Below are 20,349 nucleotides of genomic sequence, written 5' to 3'. Positions count from 1 at the left end.
TCTGCACACATTCCCTCAAAAACTCCACCTTCTTTATTTCATTTTTGTTTTTTAAAACAAATTCCTCTTGAGTGAATGAACTGTTCATGTTCTTGTTGAAATTTATGCTGTTTTTCTTTTGATTTACGTCTAATTCTTGCATCTTTAAATGGTATAAGGCATCGCGTCACCCGCTTCTCCCCCTCTTGTTCCAAAAACTACCTACAGGTTGCCTACTTTCCCATGATTCCACGTCGCTCGTCAGGATCCCACCGCGCTAACGAACGCCAAACACTGGCCCCCGTGTTAAAAAAAAAGAAGAAGGGGGCTCTAATGGTTCTGCCTCATTCAGACCTCTCTCCGCTCGTTGTGCTCAAGTAGTATCCTCCTCCGCCACCGTCAATGCCGCCTCCTCCCCATCTTTGTACATGCTGTACTGTACTGGAAGGGGGCACATACACCCCATCCAGGTGGCTCCTGGGGGGTGGAGGTGGTGGTGGTGGTAGGGGGGAGGTTGTACGTGAGGGAGAAAGAGACAGAGAGAGTAAAAGGGAGAGGAGTGTAGCACCAATCAAGGCTTCTGATTGATATAATTGGGTCATTAGTGCGCTGCGGGAGAGGCACCTGCTTGCCCTCAGTTAGGGAGAATCTACTGCATTGTGACATTTTGAGACTGTTGAGAGTTCTGCTGCCTGCTCGGGATTAGTGTGTATTTAGAGCATTAGGGTCTTACTTAAATAGTACAGCCACTTGTGCCACTTGCAGACCAGCTTCAAAAAACTGATTGCAACAGCGGGGCGGACAGGTAGATGTTTCACTCCCACCTGCGCGCAAGTGCGCTCCAAACCGGAATCGACTTTTTTTTCCCGGTGGGCGAAAGCAGGTCACAGCGCCAGCAGAAGTGGGGGGGGTGGGGGGGGTGGGAGTGGGCCCGTTGTGATTTGAAAGAGCGGGTCAAGCAAAAGATAGAGAGACGCATCGGGTGCGATCATCAGGAGAGGGTGAGCAGAGGAAGCCTAAAGGTTAGTAAGAGAGGAGGGGAGGTATTAAAGCGCCGGGAGTCTCTTAAGTTTGTCAGATCTGACAGTAACCCTAAAACACACAGCCTCTTCCCAGGTCAGTGAAGGCGACAGAGTAAAGCAATTTTTTTAAGCTCTGGTTTTGTTGCTTACACAACTGCTTTTGGCTCTTTTGATATGTGCAATACTTCTGATGTCTCCCTCTTCGCTGCGACAGCTGGTTTTTAACCCCAGAACAGCTACGAACACCTGACAACATGTACCCTCCTCTAACCCCGACCCTAGACTAACAACCACTTCCTGGATCAGAGAGTAAAGCAGCTTTCAAACTTGTCTAACGCTCTGGTTTCGTTCCTTACACAACTTTTTTTTTGGCTCTTTTAATATGTGCAGCAATTCAGGTGACTTCAAATGTCTCTCCCTTCATTGCAACAGCTGGTTTTTAAACCCAGAACAGCTACAAACACGAGTACCCCCCTCTAACCCGAACCCTAACCCTAAACACACAGACGTTTCCCGGGTCGGTGGAGACGAGAAGTAAAGCAGAAACTAAAGCAAAACTCATCTAAATTTCTCTTTTTTATCACTTTTCTGACATTCAACACTACAAGCAGCTTCAAGGAAAGTCCGACTGAAAGCTCGTGCCGCTTGTTGTCTCCCCTCTCACTGTGATTCACCCCAGTACGACTACGATCGCCCTCCGACGCGGTCCGACAACACCAACTACTTCCCGTAGGCTCACACATCCTCTCGCAGAGTAAACAAAGTTACTTCCCATTCTCGTGCACAATCTGTCAAGGTGCCCTGGCACAAAGTGCATCACCCCGAATTCCATCCAGAGGTGTCAGTCGGCCCTCTCGCAGGCTGCACAAAAAAAAAATGTAAGTGGGCGTGCATGAAGTGAGGGGCGCTCCTAAGAAAAAGAGCACGTGCTCTGCAAATTTCCCCAGGGTGAGTAAAGACTCAACCGGTGTTAACTGTTTCTATTTTTTCTATAGGTGTTCACATGTCTGATACACATATTCCACAAGGAGGTCAGAGCGTAGGGGTCAGCATCCCTGGGGCTTGCGGGTAATCGGCATCTTTCTCAAGGACACCTCAGAGGAGGGGGTGGGAATCACCGATGAGATAATTCTTCCCTCGTTTGATTGACGTTTTTTCACACACATTTGGATTTTTTGACGAGCAAATAAAAGCATTGTGTAGGCGTTTGTTTCACCCGCGTGCTCGCCCTTTCTTTTGCTTCTTCTTCCTCAACCGCTTCAGGTGATCCTCAGCGTGCACAGCTAAGCCTTTATGCATTGATTTGCTCGTGACATTTTGCACGCTCCAAACCGATTCTTCTTTTTTTTTTCTAAAGGCCCTTCAGTCTTGTAGTCTCGAATCAGAGGAGTCAGTCGGTGCCTCCGCTCATTGGTTTAGACGCAGCGCAGCCTGCGCGACTCGGAGCAAGAGTCTCGTCTTCACTGTCGAGATCGCTGTGATGTTTCCCAACGTTCAAATGCACTCGCTCAGATCTGGCTGGCACCGCCGCGTTTCACCTCCCTCGTCGACGCTCCCCGACTGCGGGGAAGTGTCGGCTCGTGTTCTCCGCTGGAGGTGGAAATCCTTAAGAAAGAGCAGGAGCAACAGCTCGAGAGGGGATGGAGGGTCGAGGGAGAGGAGAAGGAAGGAGGTGGTGAGGTTAGACAGGAAGATGCACCAGGAGAAAGCAGCAGATGGAATGTTTCCTTTCACTTTTTCATGAAACGGTGCTGGTGGCCTCCTCAGATCTCGTAAAAGAAGAAAGAGCTGTGGGCAGATTGAGAGTCTAGGGCTGGATTTATCCCTTTTGTATAATCATTTTTTAACTTTCTCTTTATCTGGCTCACTGTTAGAAAGGTCAACCACATGTCAGTGTGTCGCCATTTGAAGGACATCCTTTCCCAGCAGCGTCACCAGCACCTGCAGGTTTATGTTTGCGAGGCAACTGTGAGCCTTTTGATAGAAATATTGCTCCCATTCTCAGACCACAGTGACACACCAGAGCTTTTTTTCTCTTAAAGGAATCCACCAGTCGCGTCTTTAAAGTTAGTGGTGGGGACACGGTGGGAGGCTTTCCCCCCTTATCACTGCTCGAGCTGAAGACGAAGGGGAGGGAGAGCCGGAGAGAAAGTTGGAGCGAAGCAGGGGGGTTCAGGGAAAGGTGAAGTAAAGGAAATGAATACCGTCTGTGGGGAAGTTCGCCACGTGACCACGCGATAAAAACCACAGGGCCAAATTATACTGTACCGCACAGAGAGCGGACTCCCCTCGCCTCCCCCGACCGCTCATCCTCTCTTTCATACACATTTTTTTTGTGGTCAGTCTCTCATACACCCACTTATCCCCAAAGGACACCTCGCCGCGCACACACTTCATCACATGAGGGTTCAAGTAATACAGCTGGAAGAAAGATACGCTTGTAAGGATTCACTCAAGTGCACATGCACAGCCTGCAGATACACATTTTACTTTATGCCCCAGGGCCCAGGCCTGAGACCTTGGAGATGACTATTTATAGGTGCATGGAGGAAGACACGTGCAGGCACAGATAAAAACAATACAAAGGTGTTTTTTGTGTCCTGTTTTCACTCGCCACCGGCCCTCAACTCCAGGGCATCCCAACCTGGAGATCAGGCCAGAAATAACAACCCAGCTGGCTTTGTACGCTTCAGCCAACCGCGGATATTTCGAAACTTTACAATTCTAGTTAGGTTTGTGCACAAAGGTGACTTGTTTGGGGTTAGGAAAAGATCATGTTATGACTTTAAATTCCCGGTGTTGTCGCCACAAATACAGTTGGAAATCGTTCCAATGTCTCGCTAAAAACAGCCGGTTTGATCACTCGAATGCGCGGCTGGAAATTGTCCAGACGTCCTGTGAAAGATAACCGGTTTCGTGTGCACAAACACGGCCTTGTTTTGTTCCAACATCTTTGTAATTTATCTGGTTTTGTCACGACAGACTCCATTGGAAGTTATCCAGATGGCCCATTAAAAATTCCCAGTTTTATCGCCATAAAGACATTTGGAAATTGTTCCAGTGTCTCGCTAAGAACTTCCTGTTTTGTCGCCACTAACACAGCTGTAAATAGTCCCGACGTCTCGGTAAAAATACTCAGCCTTGTCGCCACAATCACTGCCGGAAATTGTCCTGTGATTTGAAACGTGGTCTCTTAACAGTTGTCTCCTCACGCCATCCCTCCTCCTCTCGATGAGAAAGTCGGCTTATTTTCGTGTGACCTGAGTGTATCGTGATACACATTATACAAATGTTCCTATGATATGGTATGAATTGTACAGTTTTAACATATATCAAAGGGTTCGTTTAATTATTCAGGAGCTGGAAAAGATGAAACACTTCTTCCCAAACCTTAAAACCTCCGTAAAACTCAAAAAGCTTGACACCAAACAATCAATAACTGAGCTCATGACCCTAAATATGCAAACCGTGATGAGCGCTTGAAGTAGTTACTGCTTGGCTATGAAGCGTAACAGGGCGAAGAGGTTGGAAAACATTGCTGGAGGCGATGGACACTATATCACACATTCACACTTGCATCATTAATGCAAGGCTGAGCAGATGTAGTCCCTCCTGCCCACACACACACACACACACACAGTTAAAACACTAAGTGAAAGGTGTTCACACCCTCACATTTACAATTATGATGTGCAGCGATGTGGCGTGTACCAACCTGCACTAACTGCCTTCACAATAAAACTCTATCACTCGCTGGATATTTACACAGTGACATCAAAACCCCCCAAAAAATAAACTTGTCTGAACATATTGCGCTCCTACTCCCTTGGCAACTATTTCTCGTGGATGTGATGTATGACTCAGCAACCCCCCACCACCACCACCTTTATCCTCGACCACACACCTTGCTTCAGAGAGGTTACGACCATCTAATCACGCCGATTTTTTTGGAGGGGGGGGTGGTGTTGGCACTTTGACCTCTGCGTTAAAAAATAATTCCCGAGTGAAGTAAAATCAGCCATCTAAGTGCCCACGAAGTTACACTGCAATTACTGTAATGACAACATCACGGCGAGGCTTAACACAACAACGATATGCTTTTAAGCTGTCATTACCGTGTGAATTGCTATGTTGTTACACCGCTGCGCTCACACTGCAAATTTCAGTCGGAGGGAATTTCACGTCAGGGCCGACTGTGTGATTTAGGTGGGCCCCGTTTGCCCCCTGACATTAAAGATGCATTTCCGTGGTGTACTGTTTTAGGATCACATTTCTCCCTTTCATTTTGTCTCGCGAAACCGTTGCACGTCTTCGCACTTCATTCACATCCTTTAACGCCGACAGTTTGCACCTTGTTGAGCACCTGAGGCGCCGCACTTTTTGAGCAAAACAAAAAAAAAAGTACTTAAATTTAGATTCAGATTACGTAGGTAATGCGGACAAATGCGTCCCGGACTCCGGGAGGTGGCTGGCTTTTCTTGGTTCATTTACACCCGGGTTTTAATGTGCTTCTGCTCCACCTGATTCCAATCTGATTTCTGTCCCTCACTCGCACCCAACCCTCCCCCCACTTTCCCTGCATCCTTTGCTGCACCGTATCTCCTCCTCTCCATCTATCCAAATTGTCTTTATTGGCATGACAGGGCCGGTGGCTGGCGACAGCCACCGTCACGGTAGAACAATGCATTGTGATGGTGATATTCATATGATAATGCCATCAGACTTAACACCGCCGCAGATACAGTTAGATAGCCGATCTCCCCCTTTTTTTTCCTCCTCTCCGTCTGTCTCGATGTATGTGACTGTGTGTGTTGACTTTTCAAATGATTTTTAAATCTGTTGTTCCCTCTTCATGTTATGCCCCGGCCTGCCACTCCACCGCTCTGATTTCTCTCCTTTCCTATGTTCCAGCATGTCTGTCTCTTTACCCTAGTTTTCCTCCCCCGTCTCCCCTCAACACCACGCTGGCAATCACATTAAATCATTTTCATTCACATGGTTTCTGACAATGTGTTTTCTTTTTTTTTTTTTTTTTAGAATGCTGCCCAGTTTGTAACTGCACTGTATGTTTCCCTCTGTCTCTCCCTTTCTTTCTCTCCCTCTGTCTGCCTCCTTTCTCATTTTTGCTCTTCGCCATGTTGGCAGGGCCCAATCCACCAGCTGATATCAGCATTCCCTGGCACTCTGCCAACTGGCAACACTGCAGGAGAGAAAGAAAGAGAGAGGGAGAGAATGAAAGAAAATTAGTGAATAATAGACGGAGGGAGGGAGCGAGAGAATGAGAGGGGGATGGGAAGAGTATGAATCAGGGAGAGAAAAGAAAGACAGAACGGGGAAAGGAAGACAGAGAGAGAGAGAGAAAGAACAATAATGGTGGATTAAGAAAGGACTCTGTGTGAGTGCGTGTGTGTCTGTGGTTGTGTGTTTGTGTGATTGATATGGTGTGATATCCCTGTGAGTCATAGCTGAGCTAAAATGTCAACTGGCTACATGAGAATCTCTTTGTCATGCAGGCTCGGTGACACACACACACACACACACACACACACACACCACACACACACACACACACACAGACGCATTGACGTACACAAATCCTGCAGATCGTATAAACACATATGTGAGCATACCACACAAATATGGGCGACACACCTGCAAGCACAGATGTTCCATTGTTTTGCCACAATGATTGATGACCTTTTGTTTTGTTGTGGGCGCCTCTGCTGCTTCTCAACTCCACCAAATGATGGACGAAAAACAGCCGATGTGCATAAATCCAGTCGAACTGATGCAAACTGCTGTGCACTCAAAATATTTGGGTGTGTGAGCGTGCTTGGCAAAGTGCTCAATATGCTGTATATCACACTTTACATTTCAGCTGACTCTGTAATCTGGGGTGACGGTTGCAGTACAGTCGACACAACCGTAGAATAAGCTCACGTTTGTACATTACTTAAACAACTTACCATGACTAAGCAGTGTTTGGGTCAAAGCTACCACACCCAGGCAGTAGATTCGACAAATATCGCTTGCATAAGTGCAAACATACTTTACTAGAATGTGTGTGGGTGTGCGCATGTGTGTGTGTGCACAGTACTGATTTTAGCAAAAAGCTGCTACTGTATGAGTGCACAGGAAGGGTGTGTGGGGAAGTCAAAACATCGCGCGCCCATCCTGTTTGGGACAGTCCATGTCCTGTGGTGGTGCCCTTAAGTCCTAAACACACGCTGAAACACACAGACAAATACACACCGGTGCACATTCACACTCCGGCTAATCATCCCATATGTGCTAACAGTATGCTGGAGTGCATTGTGAACACATGCAGCAGGCAGGAACAGGTGCACACCTGTTACACAGTGAAGCGCATGCATACGCCTACGCAGACTGAAGCGTAAATGAAGATCAAATAAAGATTTGCTTTGTACTTAACATTTACATGCGTTAAAACACAGCCGTAATGAGTATGCATTTGATTCTCTGCTATTAGCATTTATGATGGAATACATTCAAAGAGTCTCGGTGCAAATGGGCCTTTATCCTGTTTGAGGAAAAATCTGCTACCTGCAGTTCATTGCTCAATATTTCAAAAGCGCTTACGCCTACATTGACACTGATACTCCTAATTTATCCAAAGTCTTTAGTTAGATAATAGCCTCGATAATGTGCCAAAATGTTTTTTTTTTCCTTTTTAAACTGGCAACAACATAATTTCAATTTCAATAAATGTTTGATTTTTGATTGCAAATAACTCACTCATCAGGGTTTTTCTTTTTTTGTCCCCAGAAAATTAAAGGAGGAGGCTGCCACAGTCGTGTGTCCCCCATCAGCCGAGACACTAAAGAATGGCATAACATCACACACACTGCTGGTAATTCTATGTATTCCACACACATATTCACACATATAAGCCAGCTAGGCAAACTAATACCATTTGCTCATATCTATTTTTTGGCTTTTCTCCAGTTTCGGTCAAGGTCATGCTACAGTTAAAGATAATTATGCACAACATGCAAATTTAACCTTTCCTCTCGGTTTTTAAAGTTGTAACTCCTCTTAACTCATCATGCCCACTCACTATCTTCCTCTCTCCTTCTCTCTGTGTTTTGGTGCTGATAGAGGATGGATTCTCCGCCAGAGTGTGTGTTGTCTCTTTCTTGTGAGCAGCCCCAGTCCCCCCCAACGCTGCCATCCCTGGACCACAGCCCCCAGGCCTCCTCGCCTCACACCCTGCTCTCTCTACCTGACAGCCCCGTTGTCCTGCCTATTCACAGCCCCGAACCTTCCCCTCAGAGCCTGGACACCACGCCTTATTTCCCCCTCTCTCCCTTCCCCCTCCATGAGGAAAATAATAATCACCATGATATTGATGAAGAAGATGATGAGGAAGAACTGGATGGAGTTCCTCCTTCCCCAACCCCTGCAGTGGCACTGTTCCCAGGAGGAGGTGGGCAAGATGCTGGATGCAGCCCGTGTTTGGATTCCTCTCCACCGGCCACACCATCAGCACCAGTCCTTGGGTTTGGAGCCCTGGAGCTTGCCCTCACATCAGGACAAAGTGGAAACTGCAACGACGAGTTAGACCTCCAACTGTTCCAGAAGGATACTGTCACTAGGCCGGTACCTGGAGCTGGAGGGGCCTCATCAGGGCCTGCGCTCAGGTTCCCCTGTCATGTATGTGGGAAGAGATTCCGATTCCAAAGCATTTTGTCTCTTCACGCTCGAGCTCACAGTCTGGACAGAGACCGCCGAGCTTCGGCCCTTTATCGAACTGGACTCCCCTCAGCACCCCTAAAGCAGCATCTCAAAATCCAACAAAACCACAAAGACTTAACCCAGAATCACAGAGGACACCCAAACCAGTGTTTACTGCCAGGGACTCTCATCCAGCATCTCACAGAAGATGAGGATGTTGATGGTGAGGTCAAAGGTCTAGATGATGGCCTACAGACTGACCAGAACCCAAACTTTTTACTAGATGACAGCACACCTTTGACTCCTCCGCTTACAGAGGACCCTGTTTCTGTGACCTCTCCCTATTCTGCTACCATCGTGGAGGGTGCGTCTACTCCTATCGCGCCCACGTTTCGCTGCCATTCCTGCAAAGGAAAATTCCGTACAGCTTTGGAGTTGGCGCGCCATGTCCGCATTCTCCACAACCCGTATAAATGCACTCTTTGTCCCTTCTCTGCCAGCCAAGAAGAGAGCTTGGCATCTCACTTGCAGGAGTGCCACCCTTCCCCAGAGGTACCTGCTCTGCCACTGGTCTTCAATTCCAGGCCAGTCATTGCAACCCCTGACACTCCGGTGCCCACACCGACCCATACCCCAGCCCCGACCTCAAGTACCCCCCAGATGACATCAGCCTCTGCTGCTGCTGCATCTCCCGCACTGCCAGCCTTTCGCTGTGATACTTGTGGACAGCGGTTTACCCAGTCCTGGTTCCTGAAGGGACACATGCGAAAGCACAAGGACTCCTTGGACCATAAGTGCCAGGTATGCGGCCGTGGTTTCAAGGAGCCTTGGTTCCTCAAAAACCACATGAAAGTACATCTCAATAAGCTTGGGTTGAAGGCTGGACTAGGCGCCCTGGGAGGGCCAGGGGGTGCTGAGCAGCAGGGGAAAGGGTCTGCTAGTAATCAGTCTCTCAATGCGCTCTACTCAAGCCTCCTTCTGGCCCAGCGTGGAGGTGGCAGAGGTGGACATGGAAGATCAGAGAGGGAAACTGGTGGGAGGATGGGGATGGGCTCAAGCAAGTCAGCCATCCTGGGCTACCTGGGATTGCCCAGTGATGGCAGCGGGGCAAGCTGCATGGAGAGACTTCAAGCAGTGGCTCAGGTGGCAGAGATGGGAAATGGTGGTGGCATTGGCAGCTCAGGAGGAGGGGGAGCAGCTAGAGGAGGGGGCACAGGTGAGACTGCATCAGTTTCAGAAGGAGGGGACCAAGCAACATGGTGGCAGCTGGTGGCTCGCAGCCTGGCAGTAGCTCAGCAGCAGCAGCAGCAGCAGAGACCCCACCAGCGAGGCCAGCAACAAGGCCAGAGAGGCCCAGGTCGGAGCTCAGTGATCACTGAGGCTGACCAAGTCAGAGCATACCTTGGAGGCCTGGATCCAAGAGATGATTCAGGAGCAGGAGGGCCTTGGGAATGCCCAGACTGTGGAAAGCTATTCCGCAGCCTGCAGCAGGTGGTGGTTCATGCCCGTGTTCACACTCAGAGGCCCCAGAAAGGAGGTGGCGGCGAAGAGGAGGGGAGTGGTAGTCGTAGAGGAATGGGACTAGGAAGAGGAGGCAGCGGTGAAGTGAGACAGGAATCTCAGCTACACAGTGGTGGATCTCAACAAACAGGAGAAATGAGACAGGAATCAAAACTGCACAGTGGTGGATCACAACAAGCGGGGGCAGCTACAGGGTTTCACTCTGTCATCTCAAGCTTCAAAGGTGCAATCACATCCACTTTTTTCTATATTGTCTTGTGGGTTTTTGTTTGTTCACATGTAATGGTGTTATTATCACACGCGTATATTATTTTCATACTGCTTTTCTGTTGTAAATAGAAGCTCTCAGGGGGGCCTTCACACAAGCTGTTATCTTTACCTTTTCCTCCACTTACAGGAGAAAATGGCTTGACAGCAGTCTCCTCCATACCTTCAGTTCCCACCAGGGAGCGAGTGCGTGGAAGAGGGATAAAAGACTGCCCCTACTGTGGTAAAGCCTTCCGCTCTTCACACCATCTCAAAGTACACCTGAGAGTTCACACAGGTGAGAACTGCTGTGAGTTTAACAAACCACATTTACTTTTTTAATCTTTATAAATCCCTGGAAAGGATTCATTGAGCATCCTCGCTGTAGCAGCGGTACCGTTTTCTTTTTTACTTGTTCACCCCAGAGAGCTGGCCAGCGCTAATCATAGCCCACGACTGCAGGCAACTGAGCTGCTCCACTGGAGCAACTCCTGGTTAAGTGCATTGCTCGAGGGTATATTAACAGTCATTTCTTAGGAAGATCAAGCCACTCCAGGGAAAAAAAATAACAAATTCTCGGTAAAAAGTTCACTTCTCTCACTAGTGTGAATCCCCAAGAAATCTATATTTTTTTAATTTATATTTTATTTTTCTCCTACAGTTACATAGTACTCTTTTTCTCCAACTTGATTTGCCTAAATTTATTTCACAGGTTTTTTAAGATAAAGTTATAAGATTCTTAATCATATTTCTCCATACATTTTCACGTCCTCTGACCTTGTCTTTGAGGCATGCTAATCTGTAATTGTTCCCCTCAAATTTACGTCCCATAATTGTTCAATTGTTCTGACTGTAGAGCAGAAACACACAGCTCTCTATCAGGCGCTTTCAACGGCTAACAGGCTTTTCCGAGACTTACAGAAACAATACAAAAATTAAAAATCCCTCATATGGAATGGTAAAAAGTGTGTAGGACTTTAATGGAAATTGGGAACTCACACAGCACTCACTCACACTCCATATGATCCATATTCATAATCACAGCATGAGTCACTGCCATTTTTATTATTTGCCTTCGCTTGATGTATTCGATCAAAATTAAGACCCCTCTTCCATTTCTGAGATGCCACCAATCTCCAGCGACTGGTAACTGGAGCACATCCAAGTCTTTCCAGCAAGACAGTGCCCAGAATGCATTCAATAAAATCTATTTAGTATTGCCATTATGAATCCTCATCTATGCCTGACAGGACCCATCACATCACAGCTATGTTATTCATGATAGCGTACAGCTCTTTTTCTCATGTGCTATTGCTTCTCTGTGCCATCAAGTGATTACCACATGGTCAGTAATTTAAGTGAAGGCATCAAATTATAATAATACTCTCTTGATATTACTGTCCTCTTGAGATTATTGCCCCTCGAGACTTTCATCCCATTATTATTTTTTGCCTCAGCGACAAAATCAAATCGTTCATACTTCTGCGTGTGCATCTGCATTCATCAATAGAGCTCGGTTCTTCTTCTGTTCAGTTTTTTTTGTACTAGTGAATAAGATCATTTACGCTTTTCATATGCAATACATTTCCTGCTGTTGATATGCCTCCAGCATGATGCCTTCTCCTCTTTATCGTTCCCAGAAGTGTCATTTTAATCATTGATGGTATACTGCCATCTCCCTTTGAAATGTGTAACTACATGTCCCACTCACCATATAATCACCATACAATAAATGCTGTCGTGTTAAAGATCTTTGAATGTATTTTCTGACTTTCCAGGCAGACACTGTCTTCTGTTCATTTCACTGACACTAAAATCCATAAGCAGACTCTTGAAACTTTTGTGTAATCCATCACAGGCGAGCACTTGTATACATTTAATGTGATTTACAGTAAATGAGCTAAATGATGCAAAATCAGTGGACCTTTTAAAAAGGGGAATTCCACTTTTTTAAAACCTGGGCCCTCATGTTTTGGTGTGTGAATGATAGGTACAGAAGTTTAAAAATTTGGTCCAATGCATCACTAAGGAACTTGTAAAAATATCAGGTGAGGAGCAAGAAACAACAGAAAAGCAGCAAGGAGAAAGAGAGCTGGAGAGCACATTTTGACACCTGACGCAGTAAATTAGTTGGTGATTGTTAGAATAGTTGAAAGCTAAACGGTGGCAGTTTTGGTTAGTTTTTATCTTGTTCCTGTAAAATTTGAGTGAAACGTACTTTTTTTTTTTCCAATCTTTTTTTTATTATTAGTGATTATTAGTATTATGAGTGAAACGTACTTTAAAAAATTATAACATTTATAAAATTATTGTTTTCGTAAATGAACTCTGGTAGATTTGTCGAGAGTGAAAAAGAGTGCTGTTTACTTCTGCAGAGATCCTATTCATGATGTTGACAACACTAAGCATAACAATCTCCTGTCAGTGGCAGAAGTGAAGCGCTTTTAGTGGATGCAACCCGCCGGTCCAAGTTGTCCTCAAGTATTATGTTGCAGGCTAATGCAGGTTCAGTGAGAGTCCAAAGGGTCTGCTAACTTAAACTAACAATCAGCTTTTAGCACAACACAGAAGTCCACAGAGCCCCTTGACCTTGGTTTTCCTGTTGAGAGTCCAGTACCATTACCCCCATCTTATCTTGCTAATCCTTTTTCCTGCAGGTGAGAGACCCTACAAATGTCCCCACTGTGACTATGCGGGTACCCAGTCAGGCTCACTGAAGTACCACCTCCAGCGGCACCACAGGGAGCAACGCAACGCCTTGGCAGCTTCCTCTAATTCCTCCTCCTCTGGTCTAACCTCTACTATCAACAGTCTGACCTCTGGAACCTCTGGGCTGGCAAAGCAGCGCCGTTCCCAGCTCAACCACTGCCCAGTGAACCGAGGCCCAACGGACAGCCCCACTTCTCGGCCCAGCCAGCAGTCCTGGCTCCTGGGGCTCCCAGACCAGCGGGAGCATCGGAAGGCCTTGGCAGCTCTAAGGGACGTCGACTTAGAGACCCAATATAGGTATCTGTCTGGGGTGATGGGGGCTCTTTACCAAGGTGGAATGGAAGGGGGCTGGATCAGAGAGTCTCCTCCGCCGAAGGCCCCTAAAGTGTCTCGTCGTAAGCCTCTTACCACCAGCCGAATGGTTCAGCCGTCGAGTGACAAGGAAGGGTCTGCACCTTCAACTCAAGAGGGTGGGTTTGAACCCTTGGATCTATCCCGTCGTACCTCACCTGGCCTTGGAGGGATGGAGGAGGAGGGGAGCATGAGTGTCGGTGAAGGAGGTGGTGTCAGTGGTGTGGATTGTGGAGGGGATAGTTCAACAGGGGTCAAACTGAGCCAGTGTTTATTCTGCCCTTTCCGTACATCCTCATCAGAGCTGATGGCCATGCATCTCCAGGTCAATCACACCAGTAAGTCTAGACGCAAGAGAGGCCCCTCAACTACCATGGAAGACAATGGACCCCCTAAGGCCACCAAGACCCGGATGGATCACTCCGACCTTGACTCTCTGACAATATGGAGGCATGTTAGCGAGCCAGAGTTCCAGGCACCCCAAGGGGAATGGTCCTCAACTCAGGGCAAGACCCTGAACGGGCTGTCTGTGGATACAGCAGAACATCTGGAAAACATCCTCGACCACCCAGACTCCAACGTGGCATCAGCGTCCAACAATGTAAGAGACGATCTGGCAATCAAGGGGAAGATGGTGGAGGATGAGGAAGAGCAGGAGGAGGAGCTGGAAGAGAATCTGGAGAACAGCAGTCTGGAGGATTCACAGGACCAGGATCTTCGGATGTCCCTTGCTCTGTCACCAGCCCTGAGCTCCAACCACGTGGTGGGAGAGGAGGAAAGAGTCTTAACAGATTAAAATGATTTCGGCAGCACCAATTGGATGATTTTGGATGGCACCAATTGGAGACTTGTGTTCGATGCTTTCAACAAGGTTTGAAAAAGAAGTGAAGAAGGGGCAGATAGCTTTGCAAAGAGAAAAGGGGTTTAAGGTCAACTATTATTTGCCCCTTTATACTATAGTTTCTGGACAGAGGATACTTGACTCCTGAGGTTTTTGAAAACTACGGAGAGAAAAAAATAATTGCTGTTATGTTCCCTCCGTTATTATTCATCTACTTCAGTTCTGACAGTGTGGTCATCCACAACATAAACTTCCTGTACAAAAGAGCATATGTGCATCTTTTCAGGACTTTGCAGGCCACTTTTTCAAGTTTTTTCCTCAAGCTTCCCCCCGAGACGGATGATTTTTAAGATGACCTCCAATTTGATAGATGAAAGAAATGCTAGGGCAGATTCTGCATCATTCCACATGCATTTATTCCACACTAATAATGGACTGTATATTGCAGACTACTACTTTACTGACCAAGTTGAAGCCAGCTGTGAAGAGATGCTCTCCTGACTGACCACTGAACAATTTGAACCTCAAGCTTCAAGCTCCTCCTCAGCCCACACGAATGTGGAGGAAAGTTTAATCGAGAAAAGTCTCAAGCTTTTTGGTATTAATGTAAGGCATGGGGGTGACTGTTGCAGGCCGCGTGCTTTCGCTCAACTATATATCACTGCCTTGTTTGTCTGAAAAGTGTTTCTAGACGATTGTCCTGAAGAAAAACAGAAAGAAAAGTTTGTAACATTTTTTTTTCTCTTTCAGTTAGTGCCTGTTCATGTATGTTGTCAAGAGAGTCTCTGGTATTCCTTTGCGTCAGGGCTCTGATAGGTCATTCATTTTATCTGAATATACAGTTTAAAACAATTTAAGTACAGTATATTTGTTAAAAGTGGTTCTAGGGTGTTGTGAATAGTTAAGTTGTAAAAGAAATGCTGCATCGTAGCGTGATGTCCTTAACACATGCGGCTTCGAGGCTCAGTTTGTAAAGAAAACAACGACAACAACAAAAAAAAGAAGCAGTTGATATAAATAATGTATAATGCGATGAAAGAGGTCAAAGGCTGAGCGATACAAAGGGGTCACAGTTTGAAATTCAGTGTTTACAATGGTGCCGGATGCGGGTTCGGTCGCCGTGGCGGCGTAAATGCGTGGAAAAGAACAGAAACATGGAGCGGGAGTCTGTCTGAGGGCTCCCGAAAACAATCAGCTGACACACCTTTTTAAAAGAGACTTAGCAACTGTGTCAAAAAATAAAGGAACAATTTAATTTTTTTTTTCCATAGGAGAGAAGATACAAGGTAAAGAATGAAAAAGGAAAGCAGTATCCCTGCCAAACAGGACTTAATCTGAGAAACAAACTGTGCTCTCGGGGTATGGTGTCCTTTAGATGAGTAGATTCCCTCTCTTCTTCTTCTTCTTCTTTTTTTTTTTTTTTACAAGAAAAGAAAAGACAATGGTAGGAGTAATTATTAAAACACTAACAAATGCATAGACATCCCAGTAGAATATGTGTAGCTTTTGTAAAGACGAAGAAAAAAAAAAAGCATACTTTTGTTTATTTTCATTTCAAGATGCTTACAGAAAAAGGTTATCAATATAGGTAATATTGATTATAATGTTTGTGAGCTAAGACTAGTCGGAATGTCTATACAGAGCACTGTGCAAGGTTTGAGTTCCCAAAGTAGTTGTTTTTATTTTGACTTTATGGATAGACCAAACGTTTTTTCAATGGAAGTCGTCACTTTCTGTTGTCGTTTTAAATGTGTGGAGCTGTGGTTTCGATAGGTTTACCCCATCGATTAGCGAAAATCGGTCAATCAGTCAATCAGTGTATCAAATATCCAACCGTTGGACTGGTTGTTAAAGCAAGTCCCTATTTAAAGAACATTTATGTGTAAATGTCAACACATCAGTTGCTATGAAAGGAAAAAAAATCTAAAGCTTTGCTTGAATTGTTGTGTTTTGATGGTAAAATGGGAAAAAAAAAAATATGAATGTGAGACAGAAACATCCCCTTATGCTGGTTCGGCCCAACTACCAGAGAAAACGTTGACGCAGTACGTTTGGAAAATGTCATGATGCCTCCTGAAAATACCCGGTTTAATTTCCACAAACAGAGAATGTCCCGACGTCTGGACAAAAATACCTACAAATTCGATGTATCTGGTTTGCAGAAACGTACCATACCGACATTTTACTCTCGTGACTGGGCTGGCTGGTTCAAAACCACTATTTATGTACTTGGACTACTTCTTGATGGGGTATTCTGTGATTGCAACCACGCCTTAATGTGCATTAATGTGTTTCAGTTCTTTTTCTAGAGCACCTTATGAGTTTCGTAGTGAAAAAGTCCCTTGGTGGTGTCTCCTTAACAACTACTGTCAATGCCATCGTGCCTTCTGTTTCAAGCACTTCCTGGTGTATTTTGTAAAACTCACCAAAAGCACTTAGCCTATATCTACACACTCTCTCTCTTCCTCTCTGTCTCCGTCCTTCCTCTCCTCTCCTCTCTCCTGTCTTCCTCCTCTCCTTCACCACCTCAGCCCATTTACCTAATCTTTTTCTCGTGTCTTCACCTCCTGACCTCTCTCTCCCGGGGGGGGAGGAATCTGTCTTCACACCGGATTTCCATCCTTCTCTTCGGGCCCCGCTCGGCCTTAAACAAGGTCACTAGGCTTCATTACAATCTAGCATGGCTAGACTCTTGAAAGAATGGACTACCTAACCTTTAGACGAGTGAACAAAATCATGATAGATGTAGGGTTAGACTACTTTTGGTCTTAATACTAACCCTTGGTAAACCAAAGCCCAAAGTCTAAGTCTAATGAAAATATATTTAATCTTATGAAGGTGCCAAAACATGTCCGAGGCGACACTAAATATCAACTTGAGGAAAATAAATCACCTGTCCTCTCTCTCTCTCTCTCTCTCTCTCTCTCTCTCTCTGGCCCTTTTCAATTCCACCTCCCCCCTTCTCTCTCTCTCTCTCTCTCTCTCTCTCTCTCTCGCTTGCTCTCCCTCCATGTCTCCCTCTCTCGTCCGTAAGCTGTCTATCTCCAGCACCACTTGAAGGTGACGTGTACTATCTGGTATTGAGGCCTTTATTAGATTTTTATTTCAGTTCCGTGTGGTGTTCGTTCAATGCCGTTGAGATGGAAAAACGCTCTTCTTATAATGATAATTATTATTATTATTGTTTTGGCATTATGGTTAAAACAAAATGAAACAAAAAAAACAAAAACAAAAACAAACAAAAAAAAACAAACAAGAGAAATGTGTTGTTGAATGTTGTACAGATAGCACTAGAGATGTTGTGTTTTTTAAAGAGAGCACAAACCTGAGCGACGGCCCCTCCGACTCCTCCCGCCGGCAGACGGGAATAAAACAGCCTGCCAAGTCAATCTTGATGTCTGATCGCAGGAGTTTTCTTTTGGCGATGAGAGATTTTCAGAATAAACGCCCCCCCTCACCCCCGGAGATTTGAATGTAAAAAAAAAAAAAAAAAAAGAAGGGCAGCCTTTGACTCAAACTCTACTCCCAAATTTCTTGCACAGAAATCACTCTGAAAAGCAGCACTTGAGCCAATAATTGTACCAGAAACATGACCATTTTTTTCCCTGCTTACCGAGAGTTTGACAAACAAGCGGATGCCTTTGAGTGTATTCACGAGCGGACTGAAAGGATGTTTAAAAGCAAATGAAAGGGGCACTCCAGCACTCTTGAGTGCATTTCCATTAAGTTCAGAGAGATTGGAGTGAGGTTCCTTCATTGCCGATCCTACATTTCCCATGATGCAACTCAATGGGTCTTTTATCAAACCCTCCCTCAAGGTGCGTGTCTACAGGATCTGTTCAGAAACACATTTTTATGAACTACTGACTTTGTTAAATCCGTAGGCACGCACCATTGCTGACACTGTATATCCTCACCCTTTTTCAAACTTGACATCCCCTGTTCGCAACCAGTAATGCCAATTCATTTTTATTTTCTCAGACTCAGACAAAACCCCACGGTTCTACCAAGCTGAGTAATATAAATCATGACCAGTAAACTGATCTTGATGTGTAAAAAGAAGGAGGAATTGCCCCTTTCAGTACATTTCTAGCTCGGTAAATCAGTTCAAGTTTCCCTTAGAACTGGTGACATACACCTTTAAAATTTTCCAAACATGGACAATTGATCTACTAAAAACATCTGTTGAAGAAAAATGTATTCATAAAATGAAAATGCTACTTAAATTGGTGAGAGTATATCAACTTTCATTTTTTTTTTTTCTTTTTGTGCCAATGAGGCATAAAAACTCTTGTTTCTGGATGAAATAATTCCAAACTCCTCAGTTTTAAAGGTTTTGCTCAGTCGTCCAGTTTATCGAGCACAGCTGGTTGAACTCACTGCTCGGACTCCTTCGCGAAAACACACACACAAAAAAGCATCCTCGAATTCGTCCGACTCTGGTATAAGCCGGGGAGCAAAAAAACACATCAGACTGTCCCTTTACATTTGCACCTGTACCTTGTGATTTCTCAAGACGTAGGTAAAAATTTGCACCTTATTATTTCCTGATTGTGAATCAGATCAGTCTAACACTGCGGTGTATTGGGTATGACACGGGCTGATCCTGCTTATAAAGTACTGAAAGCTGCGACTGTTTTTTTTGTTGTTTTTTTTTTTGAAGGTGTTGACAAATCTTTTGTGCGAGGCGAAGGGGCCGCGCTGGGTTTGGGCTCTTGTGTAGTTTACTGCCATTGCAGTGAGGGAAAACTGATCTAACATAGTAGTGACTAATATGACTTTGTGGACAACAGATAAAAAAAAAAATAAAAAAATAAAAAATAAAACGCATTAGAAATAAATAAACACAAACAAAATAACCCCGGTCTCCGTTTGTCATGTGTTTCTGCACCAGGTTCCAACACAACATGTACATAAAAACCATGAAACCATAAATATTTATTTACTGCATGTAAAACTTGTTGATGTGAAGAAAAGTTAAGGATGTTTCATGAAGTGTTTGTTTCACAGAAAGCTAAATCAGTGATGGCCTTAAGAAAAGGGCGCCCTCTAGTGGCTCTCAGTAGAATCCCTGTAATAAAGACAGCGGAGGAGAAAGTCCTCATGTAGCGACAGAACAGAAGAGCTGTTACATGTTTTCATCATGTTAGAAATTCAGGAGTTTCAGCTTCTTCATCACCATTTCATTGCTATTTTAGATACTACATACTTTATTCTTCCCGAGGAAATTTTTGGACACAAGGTAAAATTTTGGCCATAGGGAAATTTTGGATGTTTTGCATGTTTGTCTTAAGAAGCATTTTCCACTTGTGACTCCATCCATTGGTTGCAGCATGTCTGTGTGTTTATATCTAAAAAAAAGGTTTGTTGTTTAGTCACCGTCAGTGCTGATGGAAAGTTTCCCAATGCTGCAACAGCTCCAGAAATGTTTCGTGGCCGATGAAACTTCACCTCACTTTCCACTGGGATAAGGAAAAAAAAAAAAAAGCACTTTTCTACAATAAGATGTAGTTTTGGGGGACTTAGGTTTGAACTGGTGAACTGGTTCATGTTAGAAAAGAAGGCTAATGACTTGAAGTCGGCCGGATAACAGATCTAGATGTGACGGTGAATGGATTCCTGAGCAGGTCCGCTGGGCACAAGCCCTCGGGCCAGAGCGTATATCTGAAGTGACTTTTTCTGTGCTAAACGTCACTACTTACACCTACGTAAAGACACAAAAGTGCCATTAAGACACACAAAATGACTAGCGGAGGAACAGAACTGCCACAAGGAGACAGAAGGCGCACAGAGACACATACAGAAACTGAAAAAAGACACAACTTATGTCTAGTTTTAATCCCAGTGTTCTTCTAAAGGCGGGTCAGAGGTCTCCTCATAATCCATCCATGTATATAACTGTAGTTTTAGGGTTTCCATGTAATGCTTTTTTCTGTTTTCAACAACAGTCTGCAGGTTAAACACAATAAAACCATAAACTAGTAC

The 20,349-nt window shown here is 45.0% G+C and overlaps 1 protein-coding gene across 1 annotated transcript in view; it reads left to right on the top strand.

Annotated features, from left to right (window-relative positions):
• The window catches only part of znf219 (zinc finger protein 219), a 21,725-nt gene extending 2,502 nt beyond the window's left edge, over window positions 1-19,223 (top strand). Inside the window, exons 2-5 of the mRNA XM_037112096.1 lie at window positions 7,788-7,872; window positions 8,121-10,440; window positions 10,615-10,761; window positions 13,121-19,223. Coding sequence (XP_036967991.1) covers window positions 8,124-10,440; window positions 10,615-10,761; window positions 13,121-14,319 — 3,663 coding nt within the window. The 5' untranslated portion in view covers window positions 7,788-7,872; window positions 8,121-8,123 and the 3' untranslated portion in view covers window positions 14,320-19,223. The remainder of the gene's footprint in view (window positions 1-7,787; window positions 7,873-8,120; window positions 10,441-10,614; window positions 10,762-13,120) is intronic.
• The last annotated feature ends 1,126 nt before the right edge of the window (window positions 19,224-20,349 follow it).

Source organism: Acanthopagrus latus, chromosome 10 (assembly GCF_904848185.1).
Source record: "Acanthopagrus latus isolate v.2019 chromosome 10, fAcaLat1.1, whole genome shotgun sequence".
Classification (NCBI taxonomy): domain Eukaryota; kingdom Metazoa; phylum Chordata; class Actinopteri; order Spariformes; family Sparidae; genus Acanthopagrus; species Acanthopagrus latus.
The sequence above is the reverse complement of the archived record's forward strand: the minus strand, read 5'-3'. Positions and strand labels throughout refer to the sequence as shown.